Source organism: Cebus imitator, unplaced genomic scaffold (assembly GCF_001604975.1).
Source record: "Cebus imitator isolate Cc_AM_T3 unplaced genomic scaffold, Cebus_imitator-1.0 Scaffold42, whole genome shotgun sequence".
NCBI classification, from domain to species: domain Eukaryota; kingdom Metazoa; phylum Chordata; class Mammalia; order Primates; family Cebidae; genus Cebus; species Cebus imitator.
The window spans coordinates 10,582,781-10,599,169 of NW_016107357.1; the positions used below are offsets into that span (position 1 = coordinate 10,582,781).

Below are 16,389 nucleotides of genomic sequence, written 5' to 3' on the forward strand. Positions count from 1 at the left end.
AAAGGCAGGGGGAATGTCCCACAAATACTATGGTACCCAGCATGCTGTTGACATTGTTACAAACAAACAAGTCAAGGGCAAGATTCTTGCCAAGATAATTAATGTGTTTATTGAGAATATTAGGCACACAAGATAAATTCCTGAAGCACATTGAAAAAAAAAAAGCAGTAAAAGAAGGAAGCCAAAGAGAAAGGTACCTAGGTTCAATGGAAACACTAGCCTACTTCACCCGGAAAAGCACACTTCGTGAGAACCAAAGAAGCCTGAGCTGCTGGAACCTATTCTCTGTGAAATTGCGGCATAATTGGTGTAAAAAAATTAAGACTTCTGGTAGAGGAGGAGGAAGAAGGGAAGAAGCAGAAAGAATAAGAAGAAAGAAAGGAGGAGGATGGGGAGGAGGAGGATGGCAGCCAGGTGAACACACAGAGACACATTGTCACACATGGGGAAGAAGGCTGTGTGGTGATGGGCACAGAGGTTGGGGTGATGCATCTACAAGCCAAGGAATGCCAGGAATTGCTGGCAACCACCAGAAGCTGGGAGAGGAATGGAAATATTCCCACTCAGAGCCTTCAGAAGGAATCTACCCTACCTGCACCCGGATTCCAGACTCCTGGCCTCCAGAACTGTGAGAATAGACTCCTGCTGTTTGAAGCCACCCGTTTTGTGGCTTCGTTACAGCAGCCAGAAGAACCAAACACAAGCACCATGTAGGAAATTGGAGAAAATGGGGTGGTAAAAGGCAACCGTGATTCTATTCACATCCATGAGAACCACCAATGTCATCTTTGCATGCTTCCGAATTTCCCTTTCCCTCATTCGCCACTTCTAGAAATGGTTTAATATCAGGATAAGCCATTAAGAAACTGACAAGGAAGGCAGGGCCAGTCAAGGGCTCAGGGCTCCTTCACCCAATGACAGGCCCTCCACCTTCCTGTGTGATAGGGTTGGCCTTGGGGAACCGCCCACATTCCGTCTCCCACAGAGCTACCCTGCAGCTGCTTCTGCCACCTCATGCCTCTTTTGGAAGTCGCAGTCCACAGCCTGCCCGAACAGTGCTCCGGCTGTGAGTGACAAGGATGCAGGTGGACATGGGGCCACTGTGTTCCCACCGTGCTCCCTGTCTAACCAACAAAGCAGGCTTCCTCAGCTTCTTTTTGAGAGCCACAGTTGAAGCTCAAAAGCTCTTGGTAGCTCCTCACAAGCACTAGGACATAGCAACAGTGGTAAAACAAGTGCTTTCCAAAGGACACAGCAGGGCAGAAAGGAAATGGAAGTGACAGAAAGGGAGACAAAGAGGACAGGCAGGCAGGCAGGCTGACCCCACAGGCAGAGCCCACTTCGCTCCAGTCCCCCGGCTGAGGCACTGCTGGGTGGGGCCATTCCACTTTCTCTTCTCTGCCTGTAGCCAGGGCAAGAAGCAGGCCTTCTTGAGCACAGTAAAGGATGTGTTTCCCCCATAAGAACCAGGACCTAGAACTCGTCCCATCTTGTCAGGAAGCAATGCTGTGTGCTGCAGCAGACTCACAGCCACACCTGGCTGAACAGAGTGAGAACCAGCACAGCACCCACAGAATCCAAACAGTTCGCAGGAGAATTGCTTGAGCCCAGGAGGCAGAAGTTGTAGTGAGCCGAGATCCGGCCGCTGCACTCCACTCTGGGTGACAAAGCAAGACTCTGTCTCAAAATAAATAAATAAATAATAAAAATAAATGATATTTCTTAGATTTTGTGCATCTCCAGTGAAAATATGTAATTCCTAATTTTTTGCACTTATTTTTGGTAAAACAGTAATGTCAATGATGGGCTTTAAAAATTGGTGCTTGAAATACTATCATAGTATATTGAAAACTTCTGTCAATTCTAAACTATTATGAGTCATTTGCAGGTATGATCACAGGAGAAATAGGCCTTACATATCTTACTTAAATCCCAATTCATTTCGGGTTCTAGCTCAAGACTCTTTAGCAGGACAGTCAGCTGACACATGTAATAGTTTTCCAGGCTGCTGGCTACATAAAGAATTTTTTTTTTTGAAACAGGGTGTCACTTTTTCACCCAGGCTGGAGTGCAGTGGCACAATCTTGGCTCACCGCAACATCTGCCTTTTGGGCTCAAGCAATCCTCCCACTTCAGCCTTCTGACTAGCTGGGACTACAGGTGCACATCACCATGCCTAGCTAATTTTTGTATATTTAGTAGAGACAGGGTTTCACCACACTCGCCAGGCTAGTCTCAAACTCCTGGCCTCACAAAGTCCTAAGATTACAAGTGTGAGCCACTGCACCTGGCCATGAATGAATTATTTAAGCTATATGTGTATAGGTTACATTTGCTCAGATATGCATTTGCATATTATCACATCAGATACATCTATATGTTTAATATTATCAATAAAAGTTGTATTCCTCTGAAAGACTGGCATTTAATCCGTTTTTAACCTTCATCCATCCTGAATGGGACAATACAAGATTTTTAGTGAACATATTAAAATCTTACATTTTTTCAATATTGTCAATACTCTTGATATATGGATTTGAGAGTACCACGCTCTTGGAGGCTTCAAAGATTTCTGAAGTTTTTCAATAGGCCAGAAAATGAGGGATTAAACATATGACTATGTGGCATATAACATAGCTATTTTGTCAATTGCAGCTATAAACTTATTTACAAATGAGTTTATTACCTTGAGTTTGAATCCATTATATTTAGGGACCACTGCTTCTGACTAGGAAACATTAACCTCCTTTTAAAGAATAGGTATTGCGCTCTCCCACAGAAATTCATACTCTGTTGATATATTTGCTGCCTTTAAAACTTTTTGGCTGGGAAGGTGTTCCTCCTCCTCTTGCTTACCTCCTCCTTTTCTAATGCCAGCCTCAGCTTCCCACCTCTCTGACACTTCTTTGCTGCCCTTCTTTCTGGAGCTCTCACTTGGCCCTTCCTTGCCTCTTTCCCAGTCCCTATATGAGGGGGTGTTTCTTTCTACCAGCAGCACCTGGTGTGAAGCAAAGGATTTCCCAGTAGGAGAGAGATAGTGACAGTCTTCATTGGCAAATTAAAACTGGCTTATTAAGCTTGGACATAGTGGCACAGGCCTGCAATTCCAGAACTTTAGGGGGCTGAGGCAGGAGCATTGCTTGTGGCCAGGAGTTCGAGACCAGCCTGGGCAGCTTAACGAGACCCTGAGGCCCTGTCTCTACAATAAATAAATAAATAAATAAATAAAAATTAGCTGGACGTGGTGGCACATGCTAAAATATTAGCAACTGGGGAGGCTGAGGTGGGAGGATCCCTTGAGTTCAGTTAGTGGATACAGTGAGCTGAGATGGCACCACTGCACTCCACCCTGGGTGACAGGACGAGACCCTGTCTGTATTAAAAACAAAATGACTTGTTAAATGCAAACCCTCCCCTCTCCCCTCTCCGCCAGTCTCAGATCTGGAGATTCAGTCGGAGAACACCTTAGGCGGAGGTGAGATGCTCTCTGAGGGACAGCTCTCTGGCCCCAGCACCATGGTCAGCGCCCGTTGCCTGCCAGGACCCGGGGCAGTCAGCCGAGGCAGACCTGGCAGTGGGGGCAACTCTTGGGAGCGCTGCGCAGTGGAAGAAAACTGCCTCCCCACACCTCAGAGGGGCAGGTCAGGCCACCACCAGCCGCCGGTGATCTGGAATGGATCTGATCCAGAGGGGAATCCGGCAAAGGAGCGTGGGAAGTGTTACTTTTGTCTTCCAAGGAGCTCATTCATTTGGGGTATTGTGAAAAGTGATTTCAGAGGATGTAGGGGATGGGAATCCCTCTTCCTGCTCCACTCCCTTCCCCCCACCCCAAGCAAATAAACACAACCACTTTACTCAGCTTAACAGAATGACTTTAATGCTTCTTCTAGTTTGCCATTTCCTTCCACAGGGCTTTGTTTCGAAAAATAACAAAATGAGGTAATAAGTTAATGTATGTACACGTTATAAACACTGTGTCAGTTTACGATGGCAGCAACGGAAGTTGTTACAAAGAAAGTGACTGCAGAGTGGCTGGAGTTCAGCCGCCCATTGAGCAGATTCGTCGTCCTGAGAAGTCGCGCGCTGGAGGTGGAGTGCGTCTAGAAGCATTTGCGGTGGACGATGGAGGGGCCGGCCTCGTCGTACTCCTGCTTGGTGATCCACATCTGCTGGAAGGTGGACAGCGAGGCCAGGATGGAGCCGCCGATCCACACCGAGTACTTGCGCTCCGGCGGGGCGATGATCTGCAAAACAGCGCGTGAGGTGGGGAGACCTCACCCTGGAGCCCACCCCGCCGGCAGCCCGCGGAGGCCGCCGCCCACCTTGATCTTCATGGTGCTGGGGGCCAGCGCGGTGATCTCTTTCTGCATGCGGTCAGCGATCCCGGGGTACATCGTGGTGCCCCCCGACATGACGTTGTTGGCATATAGGTCCTTCCTGATGTCGATGTCGCACTTCATGATGCTGTTGTAGGTGGTCTCATGAATGCCCGCCGACTCCATACCTGGGGGCCGCGAGGGGGAAGCGTGAGCGGGAGCTCGGGGCGCCCGGGGCCCGCGGGGCCGGGGGTCTGGGGGCCCTTGGCGCGGGCTCGGGCGCGCGGGGCTCACCGATGAAGGAGGGCTGGAAGAGCGTCTCCGGGCAGCGGAAGCGCTCGTTGCCGATGGTGATGACCTGCCCGTCTGGCAGCTCGTAGCTCTTTTCCAGGGAGGAAGAGGAGGCGGCCGTCGCCATCTCGTTCTCGAAGTCCAGGGCCACGTAACACAGCTTCTCCTTGATATCGCGCACGATCTCGCGTTCAGCTGCGGAGAGCAGAAGCAGGAGAGGAGCCCTCACTCAGCGCCCGCCGCCGGCCCTCCCGCCTGGGGTGCCGGGGCGCCGCGCACCTGTAGTCACGAAAGAGTAGCCGCGCTCAGTGAGGATCTTCATCAGGTAGTCGGTGAGGTCGCGGCCCGCCAGGTCCAGGCGCATGATGGCGTGCGGCAGCGCATAGCCCTCATAGATGGGCACGTTGTGGGTTACACCGTCACCGGAGTCCAGCACGATGCCTGTGCGCGCAAGGCAGAGAGTGAGCGGCTTGGGGCGAGGCCGGGGCTGGACGCTAGGGGCGGGGGTGGAGGCGGGAGAGGGGCCTGGGTGCCGCGGTCACTCACCGGTGGTCCTGCCGGAGGCGTAGAGGGACAGCACGGCCTGGATGGCTACATACATGGCGGGCACGTTGAAGGTCTCAAACATGATCTGGGTCATCTTCTCGCGGTTGGCCTTGGGGTTGAGGGGGGCCTCGGTGAGCAGGGTGGGGTGCTCCTCGGGAGCCACACGGAGCTCGTTGTAGAAGGTATGGTGCCAGATCTTCTCCATGTCGTCCCAGTTGGTGATGATGCCGTGCTCAATAGGGTACTTCAGGGTCAGGATACCTCTCTTGCTCTGAGCCTCGTCACCTACGTAGGAATCTTTCTGACCCATACCGACCATGACGCCCTGCGGAGCGGAGACACCATGCACCCGTTAACGCCGCTCCGGGTGGCACTGGCTGGATTATGCGGGGACCCGTGTCCGGTTCCCTCTGCGGAGGGGCAGCCTGACCTGGTGTCGTGGGCGGCCCACGATGGACGGGAACACGGCCCTAGGGGCGTCATCGCCGGCGAAGCCGGCTTTCACCAGGCCGGAGCCATTGTCGCACACGAGGGCGGTAGTCTCGTCTTCGTCGCACATGGTGTCTAGTTTCTGCAAGGACAGGGAGACCGTGAAGAGGCGCGGGGCAGCAGCGCAGAAGCCTCAGCGGCGCAGGTAGGCCTGGCCGGCCCCAACATCCTCGCTCCCTAGGAACCTAGGGACATCCCCTGTCGAGCCACTCAAATTCTGCCAGGGCGGCCACCAGGGGGTCTCTTCCCGAGCTTTGTCCCCTGACTAAGGGCTGTTCTGCACCAGGAAAAGGGGCACAGCATCGTGAGACCACACTGAGAAGCCCTCTGCCCTGCACAGCCAGGGGAACAAGTCCCCCAAGACCTGCCTTCCCTGCTTGACACCTGCTCCAAGAGCTGGACGCTAGTGCCCATCCTCTCTGAGCCTCCCTGACCATATCTGTCACCTAGGGGGATAAGGCCTGGGCACTGCCTGCTCGCTGGGCCAGGCTGAGAGTGGAAGGAGAGGCCCATGGGAAAGGGTTGGCACCTCATGCAGGGAATAGTGGCCTGTTAGGAACCCTACCATATTTCAAACTCAATAAGGGCCTTTTGCCTGCTGGAAACCCAGAGGAGGTGGCCCTGGCTGCTCATTAGCTCTAGCGCTAGTTTGGAAGAGAACTGCCTAGGAGACAACTAAAGTAAAACCGTCTATCTCCCTAGGAACATCCTACATGCCAGGTAAAGCAACCAAGAGGGGCTAGAAAAAAAATTAGGAGACGTCCAATTTCCAGAGGCCGATTGTCTTGTCTCTTGTTTAAAGCTCGTGTGGCTCCGGGAACGAGGCACAGTGCGCAGGGCGCAGGCCTGAGGCTGACCAGGTGAGCCGACTGGGTTCTGCTCCGGAGTCCTTCGGGTTCCCCTCGGTAATGCCCTGTCCCCTTGCCCCCTCCCAACTTCCGCCCTACCTGGGCAGGTAGCTACAACTGCTACTCTCGGCTCGGGCCCCGGTCGCCGCGGGAGGGAAGCGAGGCTTCGCTCGGCGCTGTCCGCTGCAGTGGCCGATTGTCCCTCTGCTCAGGTTTTATATAGCCCGAGGACTCTCCCTCCTCGCCACCCCGCAGGAATGTCGCTGCCCTTCTCGAGCCATATTTGGGTGTTGGGCACTAGGGCCCCCTCCCTCGGCCGGTTCGCGGCCTGGGCCCCCGCCCGGATCCCCTGCGTTGACCAAAGAAGGAGTGGGTTGGCCCAGTCCCAGGTAACGCGGGCCGGGCCGTATATGGAGTGTCTCCCTAGCGGGTTTGCCCCTCCTGACCCGACCCAGTTGCCCGCTGGAGGGGATGAGGTGGGGCGAGGGTCACCGCGTGCACGAGTGGGTTCATGTGTGCTCCTGCTCTCCGGGAACCGCCCCTGTCCCAAAAGCCTCCCCACCCATGTCCACTCTGAGCGCCGTGGGCACTCGGGAAGGTGCGGGACTGCTGACCTCCAATATTTCAACTCTTCTTCGGGTTCTTTGCTCAGATCCCCAAACTCCCACTTGCGACTATCGGGAAGAGGGTGACATGTGGAGTGGGGGGCTTGGGAGGATTGGAGAAGCAGTCACTCCTGAGCCTCAGGCAGGGAAGGAAGGCGAACTCCCTCCCCCTTACGTCCCTGGAACTCCATTTCTCTCTTCCCTCCCCTCCCAGCTCCCTGAATCCAAAAAGCTGAGCCACGCCGACCCCTTCCCCCACTGCAGAGAGGGCCACAAGCAGCCGGAGGGCGCGCAGCTGTCACCGGACAGACAACTGGCGGCGGGGGGGAGGCGAGGGTGGAGCGCTGGGGAGGAGGCGCTGGGGCTCCCGGGGACAGGCCTGAACAGTAGCTCTGACACTGTCAGGCGCAGAGCCTGGGCACACAGAGCTGTCCGCCTCAGGGACGCGTATTGCTCTTGGGTCTCCTAAAGGGAGTGAAGGAGTTGGGGTTCCCCTCCTCTAGGACGCACTGGCCCCAGGGTTTGGTGGGCTGAGGTCCTCCCCCAACCTCTTTGGTGGTGCTATGTGTGTCCCTCTCCTGGGGCTGAAACACAAGGGTCACAACCGTAGGAGGTGGAGATGGGTGAGGGGCTCTTCCTAGTTGAGGCTTTGCTGGTCCTTCCTCCCAATAAAGAGGACAAGGACGCTGCACTCTAGGATGGGTAGCAGATTTTCCTTCTGCAAAGACTGAACAAACTCATCTTTATATTTAGAGGATGATGTCTGCCAAGGCCGGGCGGCCTCCCAGTCCACCTTGGAGTCATCACCTACCACAGCCTGCAGGTTCTATTTATATCACTGATATATGGGGCTATGCCTTTCAGATTTTCTAGAAGGATTTGGAGCTACTTATGGTAAAGTGGAGTGGTGGTGGGGGGTCAGCAGAGGTTACCCAGTTGGTGCCTGTCTCTCTCTCTCTCTTCTTCCCTAAGTCAAGGACAGTTCTAACCTTGTGGAGGAGCAGTCTTTTGTGATGAAATCAGTGGCATGCTTTAAGGGGGTACATCAGTGACGTGGTGTGGGCCAGAACAGAATCACTCATTTTTCTGATGTGTTTAAGTGCTCCCAAAATAGTTGCAATTTCACATTTGGTAGCGGAACTCAGCAACTGGGACAGGTGTGGATTCTCTAAAAGGGGGATAGAAGCATATGTGACCCTTCTCTGCAGCCTGCATCACCGCGGCTCCTTCTAAAAATAAACAAGTATTAACAAAAATATTTTAGTAAATAAATTACTACCTTCCTAAAAACGATTAGTCAATTGAAAAATAAGGAGTTTGGTTAGTATAGGGCCTATTGGTGCGTATAAACGCTCCTATGATTTCATATTTGGTTCTTCTATTTTGGAGAATAAGTGAATAATTGACAGAACTGTATTTCATTTTCAATATTCCGTGTCCTCCTGTGTCCGCGAGTAGTGGAGATACTAGAAAAAAACACCTGGCAAATGAGCTACTTGTAATGTAAGGGGATTAGCTCCCGTTTGGGCCTTGCGTTCAGGAGACGTGCTGCCGTACATTGGATACCTCAGTGTTTGCTGGCATTCCAAAGGAGAATGGGATTGTCACTATTTTTCAAAACTCTTGCTCAGTTCATCTCTTACCTTTCCTCGCAGCAAGCTTTTCTAAGCTCAGTCTGTTATACTCAAACTCACACTAAAAGCTGACCGTGAATAAAAACACTCGCAAGCAAACAGAGGCCTGCTAGTACGGCAAACTGTGGGAGATGGGCCCTGAGGTGGCCAGTCCAGACATCTGCTCCCTGCCCAATGATTTGTGGCTGGTTAAATAGTCCCTGCCAGGTCACCACAGGCCACCCTCAGTCTCATTCTTGTCTTGCTGCACTCTCATTGGCTTAGAGAATAGGCTGAATGAGTGGGAGGCAGAGCCATGTCTCCAAACATGTACGTTTAGGGGGAGCGCAGTGGTGCCCTGCACAGCCTTTTGAGAATTGTCACTAAATAAAGGCCAGCCATGTAGGGTATGCTAGACAGGGAGTTCCTGCTTCTAAGTTTTCAGGTGCAGCCTCAGCTCTTCATACCCTGATGGGGCGCTTCTGCTACCACCGCGCCAGTGTGTTCACACTTCCCTTCTCTCCAATAGTGCCCTCAACACTCCACACACCAATCTTGCTCAGTCCATCTTCCCTACTGTTTCCTATCAATTTAAACAGGAATTGGGAAAACACTTCGTAATATGCTTTCATGTTTTAATTAAACTTTTAACTATCTTAAGGTAAATAAGATAGGTATTATTCATTCCAGTTTTTTATTTTAAAGAAAACTGAGGCTTAATGAGCTAAAACACACCCCAGGTTCCACAGCAGCCAGTGGAGGAGACGGGCTTGGGCTGCCTCTCTCCAACCTTCCCCAACACTGGGTACAGTTCGAAACAACAGACCCTCAAGGAATCTTTTCCAACAATGAGCCACAGACATCCTGACACAAAAAGTCATGGCTTCCCCAGAAACTCAGCTTTGAGGGGCTGGCTGGCCACTCAGTTAAGAGACATTCCAGGGATGGGGCAAACAAGACAGACACATTCTCCTCACAAGCTACTTTAAAAGGTCGAGTTGGCTGGGCATGGTGGCTCATGCCTGTAATCCCAGCACTTTGGGAGGCTGATGAAGGTGGATCATTTGAGGTCAGGAGTTCAAGACCAGCTTGGCCAACATGGCGAAACCCTGTCTCTACTAAAAATACAAAAATTAGCCAGGCGTGGTGGCATACACCTGTAATCCCAGCTACTTGGGAGGCTGAGCCAGGAGAATCACTTGAGCCTGGGAGGCGGAGGTTGCAGTGAACCAAGATCCCACCACTGCACTCCAGCTTAGGCGACAGAGACTCTGTCTCAAAAAAAAAAAAAAAAGAAAAAAAAAAAAGAAAAGGTTGGATCAACTGCTGACAGTTAAAGAAAGGACTTGAATTTTCCACTTTTTCTTCCTCCTGAAGCTGGTGGTTTTTGCCCTCATGGCCACCTCTAAGAACCTGATGATTCATTGGAGCAGTGCTCCCTCTCCAACCTCCTTTATACTCAGAATTTCATGAACTGGTTAGCAGCTTCCATTCTGGAATCAAGCAGAGCTGCATTTACCTTCTCCATTGACTGGCTATGTAATCTTGGACAAGTCACTTTCCAGAAAGCATTCTCAATTCACGATACTCCTGTTTTGAAGACTGTTTTAAGGATTAAAGCTAGGTGAGAACTGGAGGCAGTGGCTCACGCCTGTAATCCCAGCACTTCGGGAGGCAGAGGCAGGCAGATCACTTGAGGTCAGGAGTTTGAGACCAGCCTGGCCAACATAGTGAAACCTGGTCTCTACTAAAAATACAAAAAAATTGGCCGGGCGTGGTGGCATGCACCTGTAATCCCAGCTATTCGGGCTGCTGAGGCAGGAAATCGCTTGAACCCAGGAGGCAGAGGTTGCAGTGAGCTGAGACTATGCCACTGCACTCCAGCCTGGAAACAGAGCAAGACTCCGTCTCAAACAAAAAAAACAAAAACAAAAACAAATAAACCAGGCGAGTACCTGAGAGATACGAAACATTCAGCACACGGTGCCATGTCTTGCTTCCAATGACTAAGGGCTTGGGGCAGCTGCACACAGTGTGGTGGCAGAAAAGGTGAGTAAAGAACGTTAGAGGTCACTGGCCTGCTCAGGACACACACATCAATGTCACTGCAACTGAGCAGGGAGAGTCAGTGTCATGCTCACCGTATTTGGAGGGCACAGACTTTTGTACAAAGATTTATTCTAGCATTTAAAATGGCAAATAACAAAACAAACCACTCAACCCATGTGTCTTAATTTTTAAGAAACAGTGAGTGAGATACATCAAGAGGGTAAGGGCTGTTACATTAATTATGGTTCTGCCATGATAAAGTATTACACGGTCATTAAATAAATTGTATTCCGAAGAGTATTTTAGATCGGCATTCTCAAAGGGGGAAAACTTGGTTCTTAGGTATTGAAAAAAATTCAGATAAAACAGTAATTTGTGAGGCCGGGCGCGGTGGCTCAAGCCTGTAATCCCAGCACTTTGGGAGGCCGAGGCGGGTGGATCACGAGGTCAAGAGATCGAGACCATCCTGGTCAACATGGTGAAACCCCGTCTCTACTAAAAATACAAAAAATTAGCTGGGCATGGTGGCACGTGCCTGTAATCCCAGCTACTCAGGAGGCTGAGGCAGGAGAATTGCCTGAACCCAGGAGGCGGAGGTTGCGGTGAGCCGAGATCACGCCATTGCACTCCAGCCTGGGTAACAAGAGCGAAACTCCGTCTCAAAAAAAAAAAAAAAAAACAAAACAAAACAGTAATTTGTGGCTTCCAAAGCCACAGTATATTTAAAAGATAGTTGGCCAAATGCGGTGGCTCATGCCTGTAATCCTAGCACTTTGGGAGGCCAAGGAGGGTGGATCACCTGAGGCCAGGAGTTTAAGAGCAGCCTGAATGACATGGTGCAACCCTGTCTCTACTAAAAACACAAAAATTAGCCAGGCATGGTGGCTGGTGCCTGTAATCCCAGCTACTCAGGAGGCTGAGGCAGGAGAATCGCTTGAACCCAGGAGGCGGAGATTCCAGTGAGCTGAGACTGCACCACTGCATTCCAGCCTGGGTGACAGAGCAAGACTCTATTTCTAAATAAATAAATAAAGATTACACTTTCGTTGGGGTGGGAGGTGATTAGGAAAAACTGTCTAAAAGGCTCCCCAGGAGGAGTGATCATTAAAACAAAGGTCAAGAAACACTGGATTAAGGATACAGATAAATGTTCACAGTATCTCCCATGAGTAAAGTAAGTCACAAAATGAAAAAGCATATATAGTCAAAACCATTCTAAGATATATTTCATAATGGTGACTAAAGTTATTTCTGGCTGGTAGGATTATAGAGGTCTATTTTTCCTACAGTGTTTTTCTTAAAATTTAGAATTACATGTTATTTGACACAGGGTCTTAATCTGCCACCCAGGCTGGAGTGCAGTGGTGTGATCATGGCTCTCTGTAGTCACAAATTCCGAGGTTCAGGTGATCCTCCCAGCTTAGCTTCCTAAGTAGCTGGGACTACAGGCACACATCACCACGCCTAATTTTTGTATTTTTTTTTTTTCAGGACAGACAGGGTCTTGCTATGTTGCCCAAGCTGGTTGTGAACTTCTAAGCTCAAGCAATCCTCCCATCTTGGCTTCCCCAAGTGCTAGGATTACAGGTGTGAACCACCATGCCTGATCCAGTATTATTATTATTTTTTAATGTATGTTGGCTTTTAATGAATGGATTTGTTCACATGGGTGTATATATTTTCTTTTCAGGCATTCTCAGGATAGAATGTCAGGAACAGGCAGGTGGGGCTACACTGTTTCTGTAGTGAGCCTCAAAATGTCCAGGTGCGTAGGATGTAGGTGGGTGATGTGTTAGGAAAATTACAATTCAGACCCTAAAGTAAAAAAATAGAAACACAGTTCAATCATTAAAAATGAAAACCCTCAAAGAGAGGTGTCAGTAGCCTTTACCTCACTCAGAAGTTGAGCAAGGTTTACCATGTATTTCCAGCTCTGCCACAATCCTTGACACCAATATGTTCAAGAATCCTCTAAGAAAAGCCACTACCCATGCCTGCACACACTCTCCTCTGCTTACCATCAAAAACAACATTTTTCTCTTGTATTTTATCCAGGTCCCACGCTGGACTCTCAGAGCAGCACTTAAACACAGGTGTGATCACAAACCTCTTCCAAGTCAATAAAGTATCTCTTTCAAAGAAAATATGTCACATGGCACCTGTGTAATTATCTGCTACTTGATTTATATAAAAAAATAATTCTGGGCCGGGCGCGGTGGCTCAAGCCTGTAATCCCAGCACTTTGGGAGGCCGAGGCGGGTGGATCACGAGGTCAAGAGATCGAGACCATCCTGGTCAACATGATGAAACCCCGTCTCTACTAAAAATACAAAAAATTAGCTGGGCATGGTGGCACGTGCCTGTAATCCCAGCTACTCAGGAGGCTGAGGCAGGAGAATTGCCTGAACCCAGGAGGCGGAGGTTGCGGTGAGCCGAGATCGCGCCATTGCACTCCAGCCTGGGTAACAAGAGCGAAACTCTGTCTCAAAAAAAAAAAAAAAATAATAATAATAATAATAATTCTTTGATGAAGACTATGTTGTGAAACCAATTTTTAAAATTCTAGAGAAAAAAATTATTCAAAATCCTAGGTCTTAATTTCATTTTTACTGTTAAAATAATGTTTAAAAATCTCAACCATTTGGGTGCTATAGCTACTAACTACAAGATACAAAGAGACTGAGCTTTAAATTCCCTAGAAATAAGATGACTCTACTTCACACCATAAGAGCAGTCGTTTTACATCCAGACAATCTGTGGGGTCTGAGGCATGATCAGTTTGGCTTCCCTGTGGTACCTTCTCATACACAGGAATCATTAGGTGTGCAGCAGCACACGAAGATGGTGGGAGCCTGTGTGACCCAGAACACATTATCACCAGATAGGGTCCTACAGGTGAGACGTGAACACTGACAGCTGACATCCATGTAAAAACAAAGCCTCATCTTACAATACAAGTACTCAGTGGTTTCTTACTGGCCATCTGACAAGCTGCTGTTCCTAACTTCTCTTAGTATCTTCCAACATGTTCCTAACCCAGACCCTCATGCTATCCTAACACGCAAGCTACAAAGAGAAAAAGACCAGGCTGCTAATTTCTTCCCTTTGATTTTACAAACAGCTCCATTAACCTGCTCTTGCAAACATACTCAAGGGCTGGCCTTGCAGCCTGCTGGGAGAGAGGGCTTGATGCTGGACTCTGTGAATCCAGGAACAGGACTCTTCACCACGTTTAACTTCTGACCTTTTCAGCTGTTGGAGCAAGCTGGTTAGTGGGCATTTGACTGGGCCAAAGCGTGGACATGCCAGCAAACTCCCTGTCCAGGCTCTGGCCTTTATTTAAAAGCCAGATAAAACACTGAGTGAGCAATGACACTGGTCAGGACAAAGCTCTGTGAGAACGGTGCCTTTTCGTCACATCAACTGCCACATTAGGAAAACCTATAATGGTTTCTAGTATCATTCATGCTTTTGACTAGCTAGGCAGACTGTGTGTATAGTCGGAATTCATGAAAGTCATTCTGAAAATACACGAGGCTGACTGAATCCTCATACTGAAAGATCAGAACTAAACTTCTCACCAACAGTAATTTACAGATAGGTTAGAAAACCACATAAATGTTTCATTCACTAAAATACTTTCATTAATACTCTTTATTTATATAGAAAAGTTTAAAAAGCTCCCAATGAGTTCATTAGTTATCAAACTCACATGAGTTAGACCCACTCTGCTTCGGTTTTTCGTCTTCATAAATCAGCAAAAGTTGACATTTATCTTGCTGTACATTTCCCATTAGCCCTAACTGAAATAGATACCACTCTAGATTCTCTATGGTGCACAGTATCTGCAGTCACAGCAATTTTAGAGACAAGCTAGTGCAATCAAGTAATTTTCAGAGTCACAGAAACTGAGGCCTAGAAGTGATTTGTGCATGTGAGTAGCTAGAACCAGGACAAAAACTCCAGAACCCGGGACCACATCAGAGTAAAAACGAAGAGCACCGAGCACAACAACTGACACATTTCAGGTGGAAAAAACAAATCGCATAACTGAAAACCAAAATTCCAGTTACATAACTGTTTCATATTAGCTTCCTATGTATAAAGCACAAAAACTCAGCTATATGTGTTATAAAATTGTACAAACTTGACCTGTTTAAGGCCAAAAATTTTTATAAGGACATACAAATTTCATAAATAATGGTCATTTTTAGAAAAAGTTATATTTGTCCCTGAACATAATATTCATAATTTGCTTTCAAAACAAACTCGAAGTAAGGATTGGACTTTAAGTGTCCAAGCTGATCCGCTTGTAGCAGGTCTTTCACTTCCGGTAAGTACTCACTGAGCTGAATGCCTATAAACACAAACACAGAAAGTCATTTTTCAATTATTATAAAGCTCTCAAATGAATTAAGATGATTCATGACAAAAACACCTGTGCTTCTATTTAAAATATAACGTCACTTGGCTGTTGGGAAATATTCTCTTCCAAATTCCTTCCATCTGTCAAACATACTTTCAAGTCTAACAATGTGATGTTCTTCACAGACGCTGCCTGTTTTTCCTTCCAGTGGTCAAAATAGCCATTCTATTTAAAGTGTTTTAAGAAGATCTGAAATGTTTTCATGTATTCCCAAGCTTGAAAACAAATATTTCAAACACTTATATGACCCCCTATTTAAGGAATAATTTAGTAGAAACCCTGTTATGAATGTTAGCTATAGTATCTCAAAATGTATTACAGTATAAATCTAAAATTAGATAGGCAAAAGAATAATTTTTTCACAAATGATTCATCCATAGAGCTGAAAAGCCAGTGAACATGAACTAAATGGATTGAGAGCTGTGTAGGTACAAACAAGTATATACGATTTTCTCATTTGACAAATAGAGAAAACTAGATGAAAAATTTCAAATTAATAGGCCAACAATATTTTATAATTTGTTACATTACCATAAGATTTTCAAAATCAAATACTGGTTTAAAAAAAAATCCTCAAAGGGCCTTGCATCATTTTTTGGTTATTTTTATTTTTTTTTTCTCTTTGGTATGTGTTTATCTCATTATCTCATCTAACACTTTTGGTTCTTTTTTTTGGAGATGGAGTCTCGCTCTGCTGGCCAGGCTGGAGTGCAATGGCGTAATCTCAGCTTACAGCAACCTCTGCCTCCTGGGTTCAAGCGATTCTCCTGCCTCAGCCTCCTCAGTAACTGGGATTACAGGCACATCCCACAGTGCCCCACTAATTTTTTGTACTTTAGTAGAAACGGTGTTTCACCATGTTGGCCAGGCTGGTCTCGAACTCCTGACCTCAGGTGATCCGCTGCCTCCGCCTCCCAAACTGCTGGGATTACAGGCGTAAGCCACCCCCAACCCCCAACTTTTTTTAAAAAAAAGACAGGATCTCCCTATGTTGCTCTGGCTGGTCTTGAACTACTGGGCTCAAGTGATCCTCCCACTTTGTCCTCCCAAAGTGTGAGCCACTACACCTGCCTATATTTTTGTTTAAATACTCAGGAGGCTGAGGCAGGAGAATTGCCTGAACCCAGGAGGCAGAAGTTGCGGTGAACCGAGATCGCGCCATTGCACTCCAGCCTGGGTAACAAGAGCGAAACTCCATCTCAAAAA

At 48.3% G+C, this 16,389-nt stretch overlaps 2 protein-coding genes across 2 annotated transcripts in view; both read right to left on the bottom strand.

Annotated features, from left to right (window-relative positions):
• Positions 1–3,850: 3,850 nt before the first annotated feature.
• Positions 3,851–6,697, bottom strand: ACTA1 (actin alpha 1, skeletal muscle). The gene is made up of 7 exons (XM_017526492.2): positions 6,590–6,697; positions 5,584–5,724; positions 5,154–5,478; positions 4,887–5,048; positions 4,611–4,802; positions 4,323–4,504; positions 3,851–4,244 (listed from the first exon to the last, which is right to left on the bottom strand). Exons 2-7 carry the CDS (start codon positions 5,710–5,712, stop codon positions 4,101–4,103), a joined length of 1,134 nt encoding a protein of 377 aa, XP_017381981.1. The 5' UTR covers positions 5,713–5,724; positions 6,590–6,697; the 3' UTR covers positions 3,851–4,100.
• Positions 6,698–14,393: 7,696 nt separating this feature from the next.
• NUP133 (nucleoporin 133) overlaps positions 14,394–16,389 on the bottom strand; it is a 62,775-nt gene continuing 60,779 nt past the window's right edge. Inside the window, exon 22 of the mRNA XM_017526493.2 lies at positions 14,394–15,114. Coding sequence (XP_017381982.1) covers positions 14,978–15,114 — 137 coding nt within the window. The 3' untranslated portion in view covers positions 14,394–14,977. The remainder of the gene's footprint in view (positions 15,115–16,389) is intronic.

Coding starts and splice junctions, on each gene's coding strand:
- ACTA1 (XM_017526492.2), bottom strand. CDS start 5,712: ATGTGCGACGAAGACGAGACTACCGCCCTCGTGTGCGACAATGGCTCC. Junction 4,505..4,610: donor CTTCCAGCCCTCCTTCATCG/GTGAGCCCCGCG, acceptor CGCGGCCCCCAG/GTATGGAGTCGGCGGGCATT. Junction 4,245..4,322: donor CCAGCACCATGAAGATCAAG/GTGGGCGGCGGC, acceptor GCTGTTTTGCAG/ATCATCGCCCCGCCGGAGCG.